Here is a 19,359-nt window from a genome sequence, read left to right on the forward strand (position 1 = left end):
AGAAATCATTTAGACCATTCCCCTTTTCACGTGAATTCATCTGTAAATCTTTGGAAAGACAGCCTATGTCTTCAGACGCAGTTTTCCCATCTGGAAATGGCAATAATAGTTAACAGCACCTGTCTCAGGGATATGAAGATCAAATGAGATCATATATGTACAGAATACCGAAGACCTTAAAGCACTACAAAAATGGTAGCTATCATCACCATCATTATTATTTGTTAAAAATAAAAAATTAAAAAAAAAGAACTTTTAAAGATTTTACAAAATTTTTATTGTGGCAGAAAAGACACTTCCTCAAAGAATTCTCCCAGCCCTCTCTACCCCTATCATTTAATCTATATCCTTTTCAAAGAAGGATAACTCAGTTTTCTCATGTTTGTTCATAACAAAGGTTGAGAATATGGTTCTGACCTTCTATATTAATTACAGATTCTCTACTTTGAGAATAATACTGTATTTGGAGCCAGAGGCCTTGACTAGATAGCCACAAGCTACTTTTCTGACCTTTTAAAAAAATTCTTTGAAATTCAGATGTCTCATTTTTAAGACTGAACTTCATTGGCTAAAACTATCTATATTGGTCCAAAGTTCTAAATTATGCTTAGGAGAAATAAAGAATTTTTAGAGAATACATTTACATGCCAAGAATTGGTACTCAAATAGTTTTAACATTATATATACATATATATGTATATATATATATATATACACACACATATATAGTTTTATATTTTAATACCCTAGAAGGCAAAAAACTTATCTACAAATTTCTCTTAGAATTCCTGTTCATATCACATGAAACCAAGGTTTTATAAAACACAGCTTCAGAAAGGCCTATATTATTGAGTTTTATGGCTTTTTCTTTAAGCATTTATTTATTTACTTATTTTTTGCTGAGGCAATTGGGGTTAAGTGACTTGCCCAGGGTCACACAGCTAGGATGTGTTAAATGCCTGAGGCCACATTTGAACGCAGATCCTTCTGACTTCAGGACTAGTGCTCTATCCACTGTGCCACCTAGCTGCCCTCTTTTAGCATTTATTAGTTAAAATGTTAGAGACTGCATTAGGTAATTTATTTGAGCCTATCCTGGGATATAACTTTAACTGGCCCAGCTCAAGAGTACAGCCAAATATAAGTAGGCATGAATCACTCAATTTAATTTCAATTTTTTCCAACTTATTAGGCAAGAATGGCTTGTCTAAGAAATGGGTACCTTTTAGATGGGGATGTCTTGGCCCCTCCAAATTCTCCATATTACACATCTTGAGTTTCATCTGCATCCATGGAGTGATTGACCCTAGTACTCAGTTCTCTCCCATAAGGAGCTTCAGAACAACAAAAGAAATTAGACTGAGCCTTTAGCTTTTCTTCAGGCCTCAAAATATATGGAAATCTGTTTGTCATGCAGCCAGGTGTAAAGCACTGATAAGTTTTTGATTCTTCATCCTTATGTAAATTTTTTTACCTTTACACTGGATATGGTAGGCAGCTGTAATACTGAATAATTATTTGTTCTGAATGTAATAGCTCCCCTTGTGGTGTGTCACAATTGTGATTATTCCAATGTTTTTTTCCCAGAAAGAATGAAATGACTTCACTAATAATCAAGTCTATCTTAAGAAGACATGGAGAAGGCCAATATTCCACTTGCAAAATCATTTTATTGGTACAAATATACATATGAATAAAATTCAACTTGTAATGTAAATGAATATCTCTGAAATATGCCCCCAAAAGAGTACTTTTTTTTTTTTACAGATGTCTAATTATATCTCTCTTAAATCACACATTAAGAGCTAATATGCAGACAGAACTGAAAACAACCTCCCAAACACCAATATTCATAAAATCTTGATTGCCTCATTCCAATCAACTATATACATTAATCCAAGGATTTAGTAGAGTCATGGTTCTATTCCACCCTTAGTTGTGCTTGTTGACAGTATGCAATGTAACCAATTGAGGGTTGTTGTTTTTCTGTACAGTTTAACAGGGAGAAAGGCATTCTCTCTGGGAGAATGTAAAACCCAGACCCAGGAATCTAATATATATAATTTGTACAAATTATTTATTAGTGTGCTCTGTGACTATAATTACAATGTGCAATTGCATACAGCAAGTATATATTTCTTTGTCGGACACGTGCAGATTTGACACATTTACATTCAGCAGTACCACACACAACCTGTTGCACAGTGGATTCGTGTGAGATGGTTTCCAGTTACTTTTCTTTGCCTTCCCCAAACCCATAGGCAGGGCACTCTTCATAGCTGCTTCAGAGAAATTCCAGTAGGAAACATGAGCAGAATGCTGGCTTTTAGTGAAGGCATATAAAGGAATGTTTGAGAATCAAATGCATCATCAAGAAAAGGAAAGACCAAACTAATGTGCTTTGAATATCATTAATAAAAAATTTGTTTCCTATTCACAAAAAAAGAAAAGAAAGAAAACCAAATGCACCAACAGAAAACAGTACCCAAGGCTACAAAAGTACCTTGTACAGTCAGTTGTTTGCAAGGCATATCCCTTTAAACAAAAATAAAGTCTTTTTCTGCATCTTCTCCAGAATCGCTGGACTTGCTGCCTTGGTATCCATCTTTGCTGGAGGACCTCGGCCTTTGCTCTTGGTGTTCAGGTGACTGGTGTCCTTGGATCTTCCATGAAACTGCAGCAAATAAGGAAGAAACTTATTCAAAGAGTTTGCTACATGGGAATGCCAGTGATTTAGCATGGCTAGCCAACTCAGGGTAGGAGAAGGGGGCACCTGAAGATGAAGAGTTTGGGACAGATGGTTATAATTTATCAGTAAAGGGCTTTTTTTATTTTTAGTCTAAAGACAGGAAAAAATACTAAATCCTCTATTAACAAATGTGTGTATGTATTTAGACTACCCATTTACTGGGGTTTCATAGGGTTTCTCCCTCATGTTGAAGCCCTCAGAGAAATTGTTCAGGTCCTCTGGGAGATGTTATCAAAGGGAGCAGTGACATTTTTAGAAGGTAGAAGAAGATGATATTTCTAAAATTGACCTAGTCTTTCCTCTTCCATCATACTGAAAGGTATCTGAAAAAAGAGATTGTCTTATTGGAGGGTTAGGGGAAAGCTTCAAGAGACATGGTTTTGAATCCAAGTTCTGACATTTATTGTGGGCAAGTCACTTCATCTCAGAACCTCCATTTCTATGTCTGCAAAATGGGAGTAACTCAGTTTGTGTTAACTACCTCACACAGGTGTTGTGAGGAAAGTGCTGTATAATTCTTAAAGTACAATACAAAGATGAATGATTCTCATTTGTTTACTGTTTCATCACTCCATAAATGTTGAATTGAACTGTAACTATTTTCTAGCAGAGAGAAATGGGTAAAAATTTCCTCTAAAACTTTCTGAAAGGATATTCATATCTTATTTTAGGTGTAGAGTAGATGATTTAGGACTTATTCTGACTTTTGGTAATGGATGCTAAATGAAGTACAGAGAAGTACAGTGTCTTCATGGACCTGTCAGACTTACTGATTGATATTCTACTAATTATTTGACCTTTCAATTTTGCTCTCTAGGGGATGGGACTTATAAAAAATTAAGTGATACCAGCAAGTATACTAAAATCACTTTCTTTACAGAGGTATTATTGCTATCAATTCTTGCTCTGGTTATTGGCAAAGACAGAGGTTCTGCAAGAGACAAAACAGTCTTTGCAAAAAAACAAAAGGGAGAAAAGAAAAAGGCACTATAGTTTCCATTCCTGGGGAAAGTGATTTAAATTCTGTACTACATTATATGTTATTAAAGACTGTTAAAGGTTATTTACAATGACTGTTATATAGACATTTAGCTAAAAATAATAAGTATGGATTTTGTGTGCTTTGAATGAAAAATGAAACTGCCTTATTTAGTTTAGCAATTCAAGTGTTTCCCAAAAGTTTTGGGTATCTCTTTCCAGAAAATCCTTCAAAATGCATTTGAAGTTCTTATTTGGCTGGCTCCATGAGTACTAGGCTCACAAATTCCATTTGGCTATTTTAGTTGTTAACCTAATAAAGAGTGTTCAGGAAATGAGGACTCATTAACCCTAATAGCCTAAGATCCAAACAACAATATCGTGACTTCCTTTGCCAAGGTTGTGGTCATCCCCAGGTTCTGATCTCTAGCCAAGGAAAATTTAAATTTTTAGTTAATGATATGAAATAAGACTTGAAGTGTGTTAAAGTAATCTTGAGTTCCAACTTCTCAAGAGTGAGATATTTATCTTTTCAGAATGATGGCTACTTTTAGGCCACAACTTTGATCACAGATTTTGGATCCTTAAAAAGAAAAGCTGCCTTTCGATTTCTACTCTGCACTTACCAAATATATTAAGGAGAAAAAGCAGTGAATATGATATGTCTGAGGATGATCAATGCCTTTTCGAAGTTATTTATAACTCTATATTCTTCAAATTGTTCTTAGACATTAAATTAATATAATGGCAATGTCCAAAGAGAACTTTATTTTTTAAGCAGCTAATATAGTAGAGACATAACTGGATCTAGTAAAAGACCTGGTTTTAAAGCTAAACTCTCATTCTAACTCATCTATAAAGTGAAGATACATTACTACCTGTAATAGTTAATTCACAAAGTATGGTGTGGGAAGCACTTTGTAGACCTTATTAAAGATATTCAAGTTCTTCTTGCTATTATTTTATTATTATTGTTATTATTGATAAGATCTGGGATAAGTCATTTGATCTTTCTCTCTGTATCTTCTTCTATTAAGTGATAGGGTTGGATTGCATTAGAAAATCTTCCAGGGGCTTTGCACCTCTAAAATCCTCCCCTGCTACTTGATGCAGGTGGATATTCCTGACCTTCATCTTGAAGAATCATTATAAAATTCAGCCATAAATAAATGCAGTCACCAGGGATGTTAGCTATGATTGCTTTATTAAAGTTTAAAGTACAGGAGTTAGCTGTCTCTCTTGAATTTGTTACCTCTTAATAAACTTTAATTGCAGGATGCAGGGACAAAACCAATTTAATAGACTCATTTTCCCTGATCTTCTAAAGCAGATATATTGGCTTTATCTTGTTTTAATTTTTCACTGTATTCAACTTTTTGGCTTCAGGAAAATTCTTGTATTCAACTCATGTAATGTAAAATAGCCCATACTTATTTATTTTAAACAATGAAATTCATACAACTAAAAATAACTGAGCCAGAGATTAATAATGAGACATTACTCCTTAAAATAAAAGGATTCATCTTTCTAAAATGCTTCACAGAAGATCCTCTTCAACACAATGATCTCCCTGATAAAAACTGGTTCTGGCTTAAAAATTCTTTGTTATCAATCAACCAACAAACATTTGTTAAGGGGCTACTGCGTAGCAAGCTAGAGGCACACAAATACAAAAGGCTGTCTCTGATTGTAATAAATTTATATTCTATTACTTTCTCTCCCTTACTACACATTTATTTTTAATTTGTGGAATAAAACAATCATTTGTATAATATGATATAATAAAAAGAAAGATGATTGCACATGAAACTGCAAGTCTGTTATGTACAACTTGCTATTCCCTTTAAAGTTATCATGTAAATTTCTTTTCTTTTTTTCTTCTTTCCCCCACCATAAAGATGGCTACCATTATTACCATTATAATTATTCTATTGTTTTCATTCAAAAGGGCTTATTTGTATGCTGAGTCAATTACATCACTTTTGGGGATGGGAGAACAAAAGCATATTTGCACGTTTTAGGATGTAAACCAAATACAGTATATAAATGTCAAAATAGTATATATGCTTCCAAAAGATTGGCTATAAGCTTTAGACAATAGTATTACTTTTCAACATCTATCATAAGTAGAAGATTTTAGTACTTCAGATCCTTCTATTAATTCTGAAATAGTGATCATTTGGCCAATACTAGGCTGGTTTACATTGATATTAGCTATAAAGAAGGGATTTGCTAATAATATCTTGTCTATATTACCTTCAACTTTTTTTGCAGCTCCATTTCCTTCTTCTCTTACAACAACTTTGTGAAGCAGGCAGAGAAGGTGTTATTATCCCCATATTAAAGGTAGGAAAATGGAGGTAGAGAAAGGGCAAATGATTTATCTGAGATCATATAGTCAGGCATTAGAAAATCTGGATCTACAATCAGAGCTCCTGACTCTTAGGTTAATTCCCTATGCCAAATTAATATTATAAACAAGCCTTTAGGGTAATTATTCCTAAGGGAAGATACTATTTTCAAGAATTTTAGCAATATCCATTTGCATACATCTAATATGCTAATTACAGATGAGTTATGTATTTATTAAAGATCACACAGCAGGCCTGTGGTTAGCAGATGGTATTACTAATTATATGTACCTGAAGTAAAAATGTATATTATATATTATATATATTAAATTAAAATTATATTAAACTCTTTTTTAAAAAAATCAAGCTAAATATTACATCTTTTACTAGTTCCTAGATGATACCTGCGCAGTCAACCTGACTTAGCCTAATTTTAGTTTTTTTTTTTTTTTAATTCAGATTTTTGACACTAAACCTCCCTGATATAAATCCTCCTATATAAGGTTACTATTCTGTTTTATAAGCTTTATGTGTGCCCCACGCACACTGAGAGAAAAAAAAGACATTTATAAATAATGGATAAGCAAACTAGGTGTATGGTATTCAACACTTAAATAACCTATTTGTATTCAAATCACATCTATTATCATCAAGACCTCAAATGCAGAAGCTCAAAAATGGAATTTTTCATTTTCCAAAATGATTTGATTTATATATAAATTGATGGCCAATTTTACCACTGTTATAACAGATTTCCATAAGGAACAAGATTTTTTTTTCCTTGAGTTACCTTAGATCAAATTTTTTGCTTTCCCCTCCATTAAATTACAATGATATACTAATATTCTAGAAAGCTAAATCTATTATGACCTAAAAGGATCATTCACCAACTGTTTGCTCATCCCTCCTAGAATGAGCCAAAGTGGCAATACGCTATTACATTTCTCTTGGGGATAACATAGGACAGAAATGGAATCTGCCCTTGTGAGAGAAATGCAACACGGCAGGGCAATTCAATGTCAGACCCCAAATAATAGTAACTATTTGTAGAATGCAAGTTTGATTACTGGGATGGGACAGATGATATAAAACAAAGCCTCAATATCAGATGTCTTTTGTTTTACCTTTTCTTCTCCAAAGATCCATTTACACTACATGCAAAAACAACTATTTCCTGAACAAAATAGTATAACATATAATGAAAAATTATAGCTTATAATTAAGAGGAAAAAGAAAATGATAGGATACAAAAGCTGTAGTTAGAAATATTTTCAATAAATGAAGGTAAAATATTCTAGCATACAAATACCTGCCAAATAAACATTAAAATAGCCAGGACTCAATTAAAATAGAGAAATAATCATGAAAAAAAAATGCAGCATGTTTTGAGAACAATAGCTTCTGTATGTTTCATAAATATTGCTCAGGTCTGAAGGGAATAAGAAAATTGTTTTGTGTAAATAAAGCTGCTGAAAGAATTATTAGAGGGACAATCTGCAGCTCAGCTTAAAAGACTTGTTAAATGCTATTCATTAATTGTAAAATGAACACCAAAACTCTTTTCTGAAAGCAGAATGCTATTCAGTTCTCAAAGGTTTAAACAGGTGCTAGGAACTGGCACTAACAAATTAAAGTCATTCATGCAGAAATATAATTGCCATTCTTTAAACAAAATCACCACCTTTCTGGTGCTTATAAAATGAAGTATGCTAATGCTTGAAGATGCCATGGCAAGTAAACTGCTAAAAGGTCAGCTTCTACATGGTGACCCAATTTCAAGTGGTCTTAAGCTTCAACACTTTATTCCTAATTTCATTGGAGTGAGAGTACTCTCTTCACTGTATATTGTTAACCACACCATATTTTACTAGCTTGCCTTAATGTAATTTTACTAGCTTGCCTTAATATATTGTTCATAGGGCAGGTGGTGGGGAGGAGAATTAAGTGGCCCATCTTACTTCTAACACTAAACTAACACTAACACTATATAGCCTATGACTAGGTCTATACCTGAAGTCTGATGCATTTTAACTTCTGACATAGCCTTAACATCCCAGAGATATCTCCATGTTAGAACCAATCAAGTAAGACTTGATTAAATGTCTACTATGTGCTAGGTACTGTGCCAGATCCTAAAGGTATAGACAAAAAAAAAAATTTTTTAAGAGGGGGTGCATGAGCAGCTGCAGAGATTCAGGAAAGACCTTGTGTAGGAAATGGCACCTTGAAGAAAGCTAGGCTTTCTAAGAGATGGAAAAAAAAGAAAAAGAGTAGAATAGACACGTGAAAAAACATAGCAAAAGGACATGGGATGGAACATGTGAAGAAAGGAAAGGAAGTGAGTTTAGTTAGACCAAAGAGTGAATGAAGGGAAATAATATATAATATAGGTTTTGAAACCCAGTTTGGAAACTGTGAAGGGCTTTAAATGCCAGAGTAATTTGCATTTAATATAAGAGGTAATAGGAAGCTCCTACAGAGGTCATGATCAGACTGTTCATTGGAAATATCACTTTGGCAGAAATGTGGAAGATAGATTTGAGAAGGGTGAGCTTTGAGGCAGGGAGGTCAATTAGGAAGCTACTACATTAATCCAACTGGAGAGCCTGAACTAAGGTGATGGCTGTGTGTGTAGAAAAACTGGGTGTGATAGGTGGGTACTGGAGGGAGCAAGGGAATGGGAGGATGAAAAAGCTGTGGAATTTAGAATAAAAAATTCTTACTGTCTTGTTTATATAGGTTGGGGATGTGGGGTTGTCGAGGATGATCTGGAGGCTGCAATCCCGAGTGACTGGAATTTACTAGAGACTACTAGCTTTAAAGAATTCAATTTAAAGAGTTTCAAAGTGACTGTTTTTCAAAGCAACTAAATGTGATTAAATCAACGAGCATGTCAAAGGGTGTATGATATTTTACTGAGAACATTTTCCCTACTCTTAGCACTCTGTTCCCTGACTCTAGATTAGTCCTACTCTAAACATTACTAGATGACTTTTGGAATGTTGATCCTTTGGATGATGAGCTGCAACTTTTCCATTTTACAAAGTACTTTGGTACTTCCTTAGAGAAAGTACGTAAGTAAAAAAAAAAAAAAAGGTTATAAGTGCATTCATTTCATCATATACATTGTAACTGTCAAAAACTGAGTCATCCATTCTGTATAAATAGGACCATAAACAAGATAATTCAGCCATTTCAATGCAAATGTCCAGAATTTACTTGCATTTTGTACAGAGACTGATTCTACAGGTACTTTTCATAAATAGGATTTTTGCCATTTCAGAAAAACCACTTGTCCTTAGACGTCCTTTTATGACTCTTAGGTGATTTAGAGAGTAAGGTTAAAAAAATCTTATAAATAGATAGATTATAATTTAAGTCATTTGTTTTCTTCTGGAGGAAACTGCTACCTTTGGACATAGATACTATTAGAAGAATTAAAGTGGAAGGGCTTGCTTTTTTCTCTTGAAGGGGCAAGATCTTTTTTTAACTTTTGACTTATTGGATGTTTTGAAAATGGTTTTGCAAGAACATGGTAATCTTTTATTTTACTTTTATATCCCTTCTAATTAACTCAGTACATGTCATATAAATGCTCAATAAATAACTAGCATAGTACATGTCACATGGACACAAAAAATGCTTATTAAATAATGTCAACAAGTCAAACGTTGAAGTTTCTACTACCATATGATTATTTCATAGTTATTTTTGGGTCCAGATTCTCTAACTCCTACAAGACATCTTTCAATACATGCCATAGGTCAGCTAGCAGCAGATCAGGCACAGTAGTGAATAAGTTCATTGCAAATCTATTATCATCCTAGAAAAAAAGATTGGAGACATGGTGGTGGGGCAGTAGTCCCATCCGACACCTTGTGAGATCACCAAATTTCAAGTTCCTATTAGTAAAAACCAAATGGTCTTTGTAAAGAAAGGCAAAGATTCATTTCATTTCATGATCTAGAGTCCTCTGAAAAAATCTCAAATATGACCAAACATAGGAACATTTGTTTTTCTCTCTTCTATAGGAAATTAAAATCTCTTTTAAAAGGGGCAGCCATTAATTTTCTAATCCATATTTATAAGAAATAGCAACAAGTGAGAAAGGACATTTCCTTTCCCAGACCCTCAACTATAAAAAAATTTATTCATCTCTCTCAAAGTGTTATACAATAAAGAAAACTACATGAAAATCTTTCCTACTTCTTTTGATGACTTTCATTTATACTGCATATTCTAGGACAATTATACTGAAGGAACTTTAAAGAGCAAACAATGTGTCGAAAAAGAAAAAAATGTAATTGCAGTTTTTTCCCCCTATTTTACTAAATAATGAGAAAATTCCTACCTGGACTAATATATATGGCAGAGAGATCTATTACTGCTTATTGGGTTTATGTCATCCCTTTCTTCTAAAAAAGCTTATGTTGTACCACTATTCTCAAAAGTTTATGCTACATTGTAGTATTAATAGCATTTATACAGCACATTAAGATTTACAAAGCGCTTCTCAATTGGTTCCTCACAACAACCCTAGGAAGTAGGTATGATTACTACCCTCATTTTACAGATGAGGAAGCTGAGGCAAATTAAAGTTAAATTACTTGCTCAGGGTCACACTGTTAATAGGTGTCTGAGGGAGGATTTGAAACCAGGGCTTCTTGACTCCAAATTGAATACTCTATCCACTGAGCCATCTAGCTATTGTCTATAGAAAGAGACCCAGATTTAGCTTCAGAGGAGCCAGATTCAAAGTCTGCCTCTTCACTTATGTGAATTCAGACAAGTTAGTTTTCCTATATAGATTTCAATAAAGTAAAAAGGGTCAAAAGAGATCATTTCTAAGGTCCCTTATAATTTTAAAATTCTTTGGCTCCTAAGACTCAAGCTTAAACATATTTCAAAAGAAAACTGGCTAGAGTAAAGCCATAACTAGGAGATTTTGCACATCTTCAGCTAAGTAGAAGACATGGTCTCCATACAGGACACAAAGGCTTTGGTGTAAAACTTGCTTCTGGAGAGGCCATTGCATGAAGGTGGAGGTAGGTGGAAGAACTCACTCCAGCACAGCTGGCAGTTTCCTACTCTAATTAATTGTTCTTATTAACTAGCTTCCTTGGTCCTGCTGTTTTCATCCTGCCAGAATGCTACAAGTGCCATCAGTGAACTCTAAATTCAATGCCCTATGCTCCAGTCCAGTCACTTCACAGTAGTTACAACTCAGCCAAGAAGAATGAGAACAGAAATATTTGATTTTTATAAATACACCTGAAAGGCAGACTGGATGCCAAGCAATAAGTCATTCTTCTCCCACAGTAAGCTCACTCCTCTGTGAACATTCTAGTTGACATCAATCTGAGATTTTTTTTTTCCTGTAACATTTTTTGAGGGGGCATATGTTAAAATGGCATCTGTTTCTATAGTAGGGATACTTACTGTTATCTGAATAATTTCCCAAACTCACCCCGCTGAATGGAACACCATGACCTGCCTTGCAACTAAATGTAAATCTTAGTGCCAGTTCTTAAGCATTGATTCCATGAAAGATGAAAATTGAAGGTTCTAACCATTTGTTGGCTGTGACTTCCTGTGCCCAACTGCATTCACTTCCTCTTCCGCAGTGGTGGAGTACAGTTTTGAAGATCTTTTTCCTCCACTGGTGAACTTGTCATTGTCATGGTCTGAATCTCTTTTGTTATAATCTCCTGTTTGTTCTACTGGGGAAAAGGGATTCATTTTACCCCCTTGTCAATATTGGCAAATAAATCCACTTGTGGAAGCTAATATTAAAAAAAGAATTTAATATCATCTTATCCACCCCACTTATCATGATTCAAGGGAAACAGGCTATCTATTCAGATAGTTTCAGTCCTGGGCATATCTGCTGTTATTTACAGAATTCAACAGCCAACATTATGGAAATGTAGTGCAAAATGAGGTGTGCTTTGAGATTGCCCGAAAAAGTTATTTACAAAACAAAACAAAAACCTTATAAAGTGCATTCTATTTCCATTTTTGTTCTGCAATGGATAAAAAAAAATAAAACACATTCACTATGGAATAATCAGGAATAATTGCAGCGATTTACCTGTTTCAGAAATTAGTTGGGCATGCTAGTCCAAAGGAAAGCACAGAACAAGGAAAACGGGAGTAATTGGCATGAAGAAAGCATAAAAAAATTTGAAACAGAGTGATTAGGAATTTTTTCTGAAGCAAAAGGCAGTGTTTATTCACAAGCAACTCTATTTCCCAGGTAACTCCAGCTGAAAAATCTGATAATGAGCATTTGTGAAACCTTTAAATGAATGTTTCACTACCTTTGATATGCCTATGTCTAAAATTTGTTTCTGAACTACATCTTTTCTCAATGTATTATACCTCAAGCTCAAAGGAAATCTGAATCACTGTGACTTGTCTTTTTTGGAATTCTGAGTGGAAAACAGTGAATTGCACAGCTAACCTTCATACCCCCCACCATCTAGCCTCAAAAGCATGATTTTATATACTCCTGAAAAGGGCAGCACCTGATCCTAATAGCTGCTGGGAAAAGATCCAAATACCTATTCCAGCTCCCCTGAAATGTATTAGAAGCAATTCATTCTATGCCCCATTTTTCTGGAAAAGAAACAAGAACATTTCAAACTAGGCAAGGCCATGGTCATGGCATCCAATATTGCATTTATTCAGACGTTTGAGAGAGAGCAGACTCTCATTTGGTTACTGGTGTTATTTAAAAAAAAAACTTGGTCATTAAAGAAAAAAAACTAAACTTCCAACTTTTACCCACTTCAAAGTTTTAATTGTCCTAGAACAAAGGGCCATTTTGCCCTGCCCCCTCTCCCCAGGGTTTTCATTCTTTTGGAAGTTCTCAAAGTTGGCCTCATACAGTTTTAGAGCAAGCAAGTATAGAAAGTGAGGGAAAAAAGGAAAGAGGAAAGAACATTGTTTTTTTCAAATGAAAGGAAAAGGCTTTTTGTAAACGCTGTTAAGTAGCCAAGGTAGTTGTCACCTTGCCAACATTGTAGGAGTTTCTTTTGCATGGCCTGCAAATCATACTAAATAAAAGGTGCAAATGGCTTTCATTGCTCTTTTTTTTAGATTGTTAGTTAGATGCTTCCTGTCAAACTCCAGATCTGAATTTTCAGCCAAATCTTCCTTTTTATGTCTCTATCCAGAGCCCTTTAAATGGACTAATGTTCAGAATGGATCAGGAAGACAGAGGTATCATTTTATTTTATTTTTGGTTTATTTGTTTACCACATTTCAGGTATCAGAAGCACTTTATTTTTTAACATTTATGTTAACCTAATAATCATTACATAATAATTTGTTAAATCCTGGAAAGTCAAAGGAACATGAAGAAACTTAAACCTCTTCTCACATACAAAACCCCACTTCTAAGAGAAGACAGAAAGAATATTTATATAGACTACGATGATCCCTCTTGCTTTGATGACGTTCAAGCCACCAATCCACTACACTTTTACATATTAGCAAATGTATGTAACAATTGTAGCAAAAGGAGTAGAGCTTCCCCTGACAGTGTTCACATAATTGAATGCTGTGGTTTCTGAGACTTAGAAGAGCTCTACAGCCAGGTCTGAGAGAATGATCTGAAGCAATAAAGGACTCTTCAGTTCCTGGGTGAATGCTACCTTTTGAACCAAAAGAGTTAGATATTATTCTATGAAAGCTTTTCTAATAAATAATGGGGTCCAGAAACCTACAGGTGGTTGTTTCAAAATAATTCACTAACATTTGATTATTTACTTAGAGGTGATACCTGATGGATCCTATGAGGGGGTCTCTAAAACAGAATCCAGTGAACAGAGAGAATATTTCCCTCCAGCTATAATATAACTTCAAGTTATTCCAACAATTTATTAATAAAACACACACTTCTTGGCAAGATCTTGCAAAACTAAGAAATTGTAATAAATTGAATTGAGGGAACTTACTACTTAGTCAAACCATATGAAATCAGCTTAATTTTTCCCAGGGATGATTTTTTTCCCCCTGATATATCTAAGAGGAAAGAAATGGAGCAATGTGTACCTAGAGAAGAGCCCATCTTACCTTCTTGGGAAAATGATCTTGCTGTAGGCTGGGGGCTACTCTGGCCATCTCTCTCTTTATCAGAAGGAACTTTCTTTAGAACAGGTGGAAGCAAAGCAACTTTAGGGGAACCAGGGCCAGTTGGAGAATCTGGAATATCATCTATGGAACCAAACAGAAAAATCAAATTTTTTAGTAGAGTAAGAGTCAGATAATAGAATGATTTTTTTTTTGGTTGTTTTGTCTTAGGGCAAATTTTACATTTCAGTTCAGCATAACAAAATGGCAAACAATATAGAGAAGAATAATAAATTTTTATAAAAAGTTAGCCCCTGCATAGATGTCACACACACACACACACACACACACACACACACATACACACTTTTAATCTGCTTGTTCAATGGGATAGAGAATTCTGTTTGTTAGGGCACATGGAAACAGAGTAGTAAGGGAAGAAGGAGGATAAGAAAAGGGGAAGAATAAGGGAATAAGCCAAATTGGTTTCTAGGCAAGTAGGTGTTGTGGGAGCCTAAAGTCAATTAGACCTGAATTCAAATTCAGCACCAGACACTGACTAGCTGTGTGACCCTGGTCAAATCACTAATTTTTGTTCCAGTTTTCTCAAGTACAAAATGGGAGTAATAATAGCACCTATCTTCTAGGATTTTTATGTGGATCAAATGAAATAATATTTGTAAAGCATTTAATAAAGGGCCTGCCCCACAGTTGGTGGGTAATAAATGCTTGATTCCTTTCTTCTAATGAATGTGTCCTGAATTTTCTTTACCAATATGGTCTCATGATACTTGACTTGTATAGACTGGATATGGCATGTTCACTGATCTGAGATTAAGACAAAAACAAATTATTCTTTCTGTTTTTGTATTGCATGGCCACAAATTTCAACTTTATTCCAAGTGTTTGCATACATGTTATGATGACAGATGTTAGTCATCAAAATGCAAGAACAAATTCAATGTTATGCAAAGGTATACACTTTTATGAATTCTTTATAATTTCCAAGGCTTCTAATATGATTCAAATGACTTCTCTTACTGGACACATTATCTATGAGTCATGTTTAACCATTACCCTTTTAGACAATAAATCAAAATCAGATTTAGTATAAAGTGAAGAGACCAACTTAACTCTCTCAGGTCCCTTCCTGCCTCTGATGTGTATTACCTATGTAGCTCACAGATTTAAAGCTGGATGGGATTCAAGAGGTCTTATTTTACAGATAACGAAAATGTGGCCAATTGAACACTTGTCCATATTAAATGACAGAACTAGGATTTGACCCCTAACTTCTCAGATTTCAAATTTTATGCCCTTTCCACTGTACTATGCTATCTATATTTTTCAAAGGTTCCAGTGTCTCTTGCTTATAAGAATAACCAATAACTATCAGATTTTGATTCACTATCATATAAAGTCCCTTACCAGGACGAGAGGCAGTTCTTGGTTTCTGTGGGACTGTGGGTCGTGCTGCCAAGGCAGGTTTGGGAGATTGAAGGAGGGGTTTGGGACTGGTAGGTGTATTGGAAGAGCTCCGAGGTCTTATACCGACATCCATCTTGGGGTCTATTTTGGTGTTTTTCTCTGGTGTTCCTATAATGGAGTCACCTTTATTTGCAGCAAAACGGTTTTCTGGAAGACCTGGATGCAGCTTAGATACTGGAAAGAAAACAGATATATGCCACATAAAATTCTAAAACAACTGGTTGCAGTGAGAGAAGAGTCAAATATTGAAATCAAGTAATGTTTTCTCCAAACACAAACACACACACACACACACACACACACACACACACACACAAATTTACTTATTAAACTGAGAAGTGATATTTTCAACAATCACCATAAGAAATTTGGTCCACTAATACAAATAATCTGGTATCATTTTTAATCCAGAATATTATTTTATATTAGATTATTCTTGGAAAAATCTAGCTAAAAAACTTTATAAAAAAGTAACTGACTTCCTGGCAATACTATTTCATATATATCAATTCAGTCAATTAACAGGTTCTCTAATAATTATACAGTTAAGACCACATATACTGCATGTTAGATTTTAAAATAATTTTTTTGTTGTCCTATGGTAATAAAATACTTCACACTAAAATTATGAATAAAAGTTTTAACTATATTAGTATGCCTGTTTATGAAATTTGGGGGAATAGGGGATAATGGCACTCTTTCAGTACATGACTCACACTTTTGGAAGTAAAGACTTCACAACATTTTAGATTAGAAATATTATTTTACAAAACTCCAATTCAGCTACATTCTAACACTTGTATTACTTGATCCCAATAGGATATAAGCTCCATGAGGGCAGGCACAATTTCATTTTTGCCTTTGTATCTCTAGTGTCTCACAGGTACCTGGGACACAAAAGGTACTTAATAAAATGTTGGACTGATTGATGTAGGCATACTAAGCATTAGCATTATCATAGAAATATTGAATTTCTGGTATGAATAATATGCAAATGCTTTCTAGTTAGGTATATTATTGCTTCATTTAAGAAACTCAAAGGACATAAGAATTGGGCAAATGTATTTAAGTAAAAGAAAATCTACCTCTCAAAAATCTGGTAAGAAGGTAACGTTAAGAAAGAAGTATCTTCCCTGTATCATGAAAGAGGCAAAAAGAGCAAAGCTCATTGCAAGGGCTTTTTTTTTTTCTGTGATGCTACAAGATGGAATATAAGCACCCAGAATCTTATGCCCTGCCTTTTTGACCATTAGTATTTCTTCTTTCAAGTTTTTACCAAGACAGATCAGGATAAGGATTCTTCCTAATAAGAAAAAGAAATTAGGCCTAATTTACCTGCTCCACTGCCATCTGATCGTTCTGTGTTACCCAAAGGAGTAGTAGAAACATCCTGGGAAGAAGCGTCATTCCCAAGCTTCTAGAAAAACATAAGAAGTCCCCATCCCCCACCCAATAGAATTATTTAATGAAGTTAAAAAAAAAAACCCACAACAATAAAACAATCTTGTTTAGCAACTTGCCACAGAACAGAAAACAGATATACAGAATCTTGACAAATTTCTCTCTGCCTTTTTGAAAATCTCTCACAAACCTGTCCCTCTCTGGCTTTCAAAAATGCCCTCCCCCTCCCCCCCCCCCTCCCGATAATATTCCTGTGAAAACAAAGAGTAAGATGTGAAATCTATAGGAAAAATATTTGGACTAGATTTGTAATTTTACCAGTGTAATTTTACCATCAGGAACTTCTGATGAAGAAACACCCTCTTCCAATGCAAATCATAAATTGTTCTGCAACTTAGACTTTTAAGGTGATTGAGAGCACTGAGAAGTAAAATGATTGCCCAATATATATCAGAAGCAGCACTCAAACTCAGATCTTCCTAATTCTGAGGCCAAATTTCTATTTATTACACCACACTTTCTCTCATACAAGTTCAGACTATGTGGGATTTGGGATCCTTGGTGATGACAGCAATTGGTAAATCTATATACTTTCTCCCTCCCCAAAAGCCTCACGTCTGATAATGACAGGAAGCAAAATGGGCTTTGGCAGAAAGACATAATGATAGAACAGATTGATTGAACTCTCCTAACATTTCCTTCAACAAACTTCAGAATAATGGCTCAAATCAAATTTTTGAGCAGCAGAGCCAACTAAGGATCAGGAGGAGATATTTTTCTAGCCTAAGACAACTTGGGAGGTTGAGAGGAGAAGTCTGTGATCTTGGGGTGGGCATCAACCCAGATTGCAAGAAGTGGCAGCAGCATCAGAAGCCATAGAAGGGGCTCTGATATTGACAGTAGCAATTTTGGGAACTCAGCCCAGAAATGGTAAAAACTTCAGAAAAATGCTTAGAGAGAGATCACAAGAGATCCTTTATTGGCACTGGTTGTATCTGGGATTGATTGGAAACTACTGCCCATATGCAGTTTGGCATCACAATTCCAAGGTAGAGAAAAATACTAGCTATCACTTACAAGAGGAGCAAGGGGCTGGTTTACAAGTTCCAAAGCTAGGAGGAACGTTAGATTTGCACCTACAGGGTGCCAGGGGACCTGGTCACAGTTTGAAGATCAAGAGGAATACTAGTGTTTGCAGCTGCAAAAGATCAGTATCCTCCCTGGGTACAAGTCTGAGTGAACACCAGAGGAGCAGTGACCATACGTCTCCCTGTATCACATCACCTTGGAGACATCAAAAACTTGCAGACTTCCAGAACTAGCCCTGAAAACAGCAGCATGAAAAAGCCAGAAGTTTGAGATAATGCCTCCCCACCTCTAGGTAATGAGAATCCAACTTTAACATAAAGTTCAAAGTAAAGAAATAAGCTGGGAAAATGAGCAAACAGCAACAACAACAAATTGACCATAAAAAACTACTACAGTGGTAATGAAGTCCAAGACACAAATTCATAAGAAAACAGCTACAAGCAAAGTCTCAAAGAAAAATGCTAATTGGACCCAAGTCCAACAAGAGTTCCTGAGCGGGGGAGGGTTGGGTGGGAGAAACAAGAGATTAAAATGGTAGAGGAAAAATTGGGAAAAGAAATGAGAGTGATGCAAGAAAACCATGAAAAAAATTAACAGCTTGTTAAGAAAGGCACAAAAATTGAAGAAGAAAACTCCTTAAAAAGAAAAACAGATCAAATGGAAAACAAAGGTACAAATAATTAACTGATGAAAAGATGGGCTTCGTGGCCTCTTAACTGTATTTTTTGTTCAACCCAATATTTATGCACTTGACACCACATCTGAGATATACAAAAAGAATATATAATTAGAAACAGACTTTATAGAATCACATGCTTTTAATGTATCAGCTTTGTAGGGAAAATGTTTGACATTTCCTCTATAATATTTTTTGGTTACAAAAATTAAAAATCTTGCTTTCTATTTAAAAAGTTTTTTTTTTTGTAAAGAGCTTTGTATGTAGAACAGAATTCATATAAATGATAGAGTAGATGAAGAAGGAAAAGTCATTTTTCTAATTTAATTACTTTGATCTTACTGGCATTGAATGCTTCTGCTTTAAATTGGGGGTGGTGGAGAAATAAAACAACCCTACAACTAATAATCTTTTGAATCAATCTCCTGTGTAAACAGCAGCAAAAGCAGCAGCAACAACAACAACAATAACAAAACATCCCCTATGAAGAGTTTTAAATATTGAAAAGATAAGACACAAGATTCCTACATTTTAATTATTATTCTCAATAA

At 34.8% G+C, this 19,359-nt stretch overlaps 1 protein-coding gene across 6 annotated transcripts in view; it reads right to left on the reverse strand.

Moving 5' to 3' along the window:
• Positions 1–1,650: 1,650 nt before the first annotated feature.
• The window catches only part of CARMIL1 (capping protein regulator and myosin 1 linker 1), a 344,450-nt gene continuing 326,741 nt past the window's right edge, over positions 1,651–19,359 (reverse strand). For 2 of the 6 annotated variants that reach the window (XM_031946768.1, XM_031946772.1), the window contains 5 exons: positions 16,978–17,059; positions 15,583–15,816; positions 14,158–14,298; positions 11,649–11,798; positions 1,651–2,674 (listed from right to left, as the gene is read on the reverse strand). In XM_031946768.1, coding sequence (XP_031802628.1) covers positions 2,538–2,674; positions 11,649–11,798; positions 14,158–14,298; positions 15,583–15,816; positions 16,978–17,059 — 744 coding nt within the window. In that variant the 3' untranslated portion in view covers positions 1,651–2,537. The remainder of the gene's footprint in view (positions 2,675–11,648; positions 11,799–14,157; positions 14,299–15,582; positions 15,817–16,977; positions 17,060–19,359) is intronic. The other 4 variants (XM_031946773.1, XM_031946774.1, XM_031946771.1 and 1 more) reach the window with 3 other exon arrangements.

This window comes from Sarcophilus harrisii, chromosome 1, assembly GCF_902635505.1.
Source record: "Sarcophilus harrisii chromosome 1, mSarHar1.11, whole genome shotgun sequence".
Classification (NCBI taxonomy): domain Eukaryota; kingdom Metazoa; phylum Chordata; class Mammalia; order Dasyuromorphia; family Dasyuridae; genus Sarcophilus; species Sarcophilus harrisii.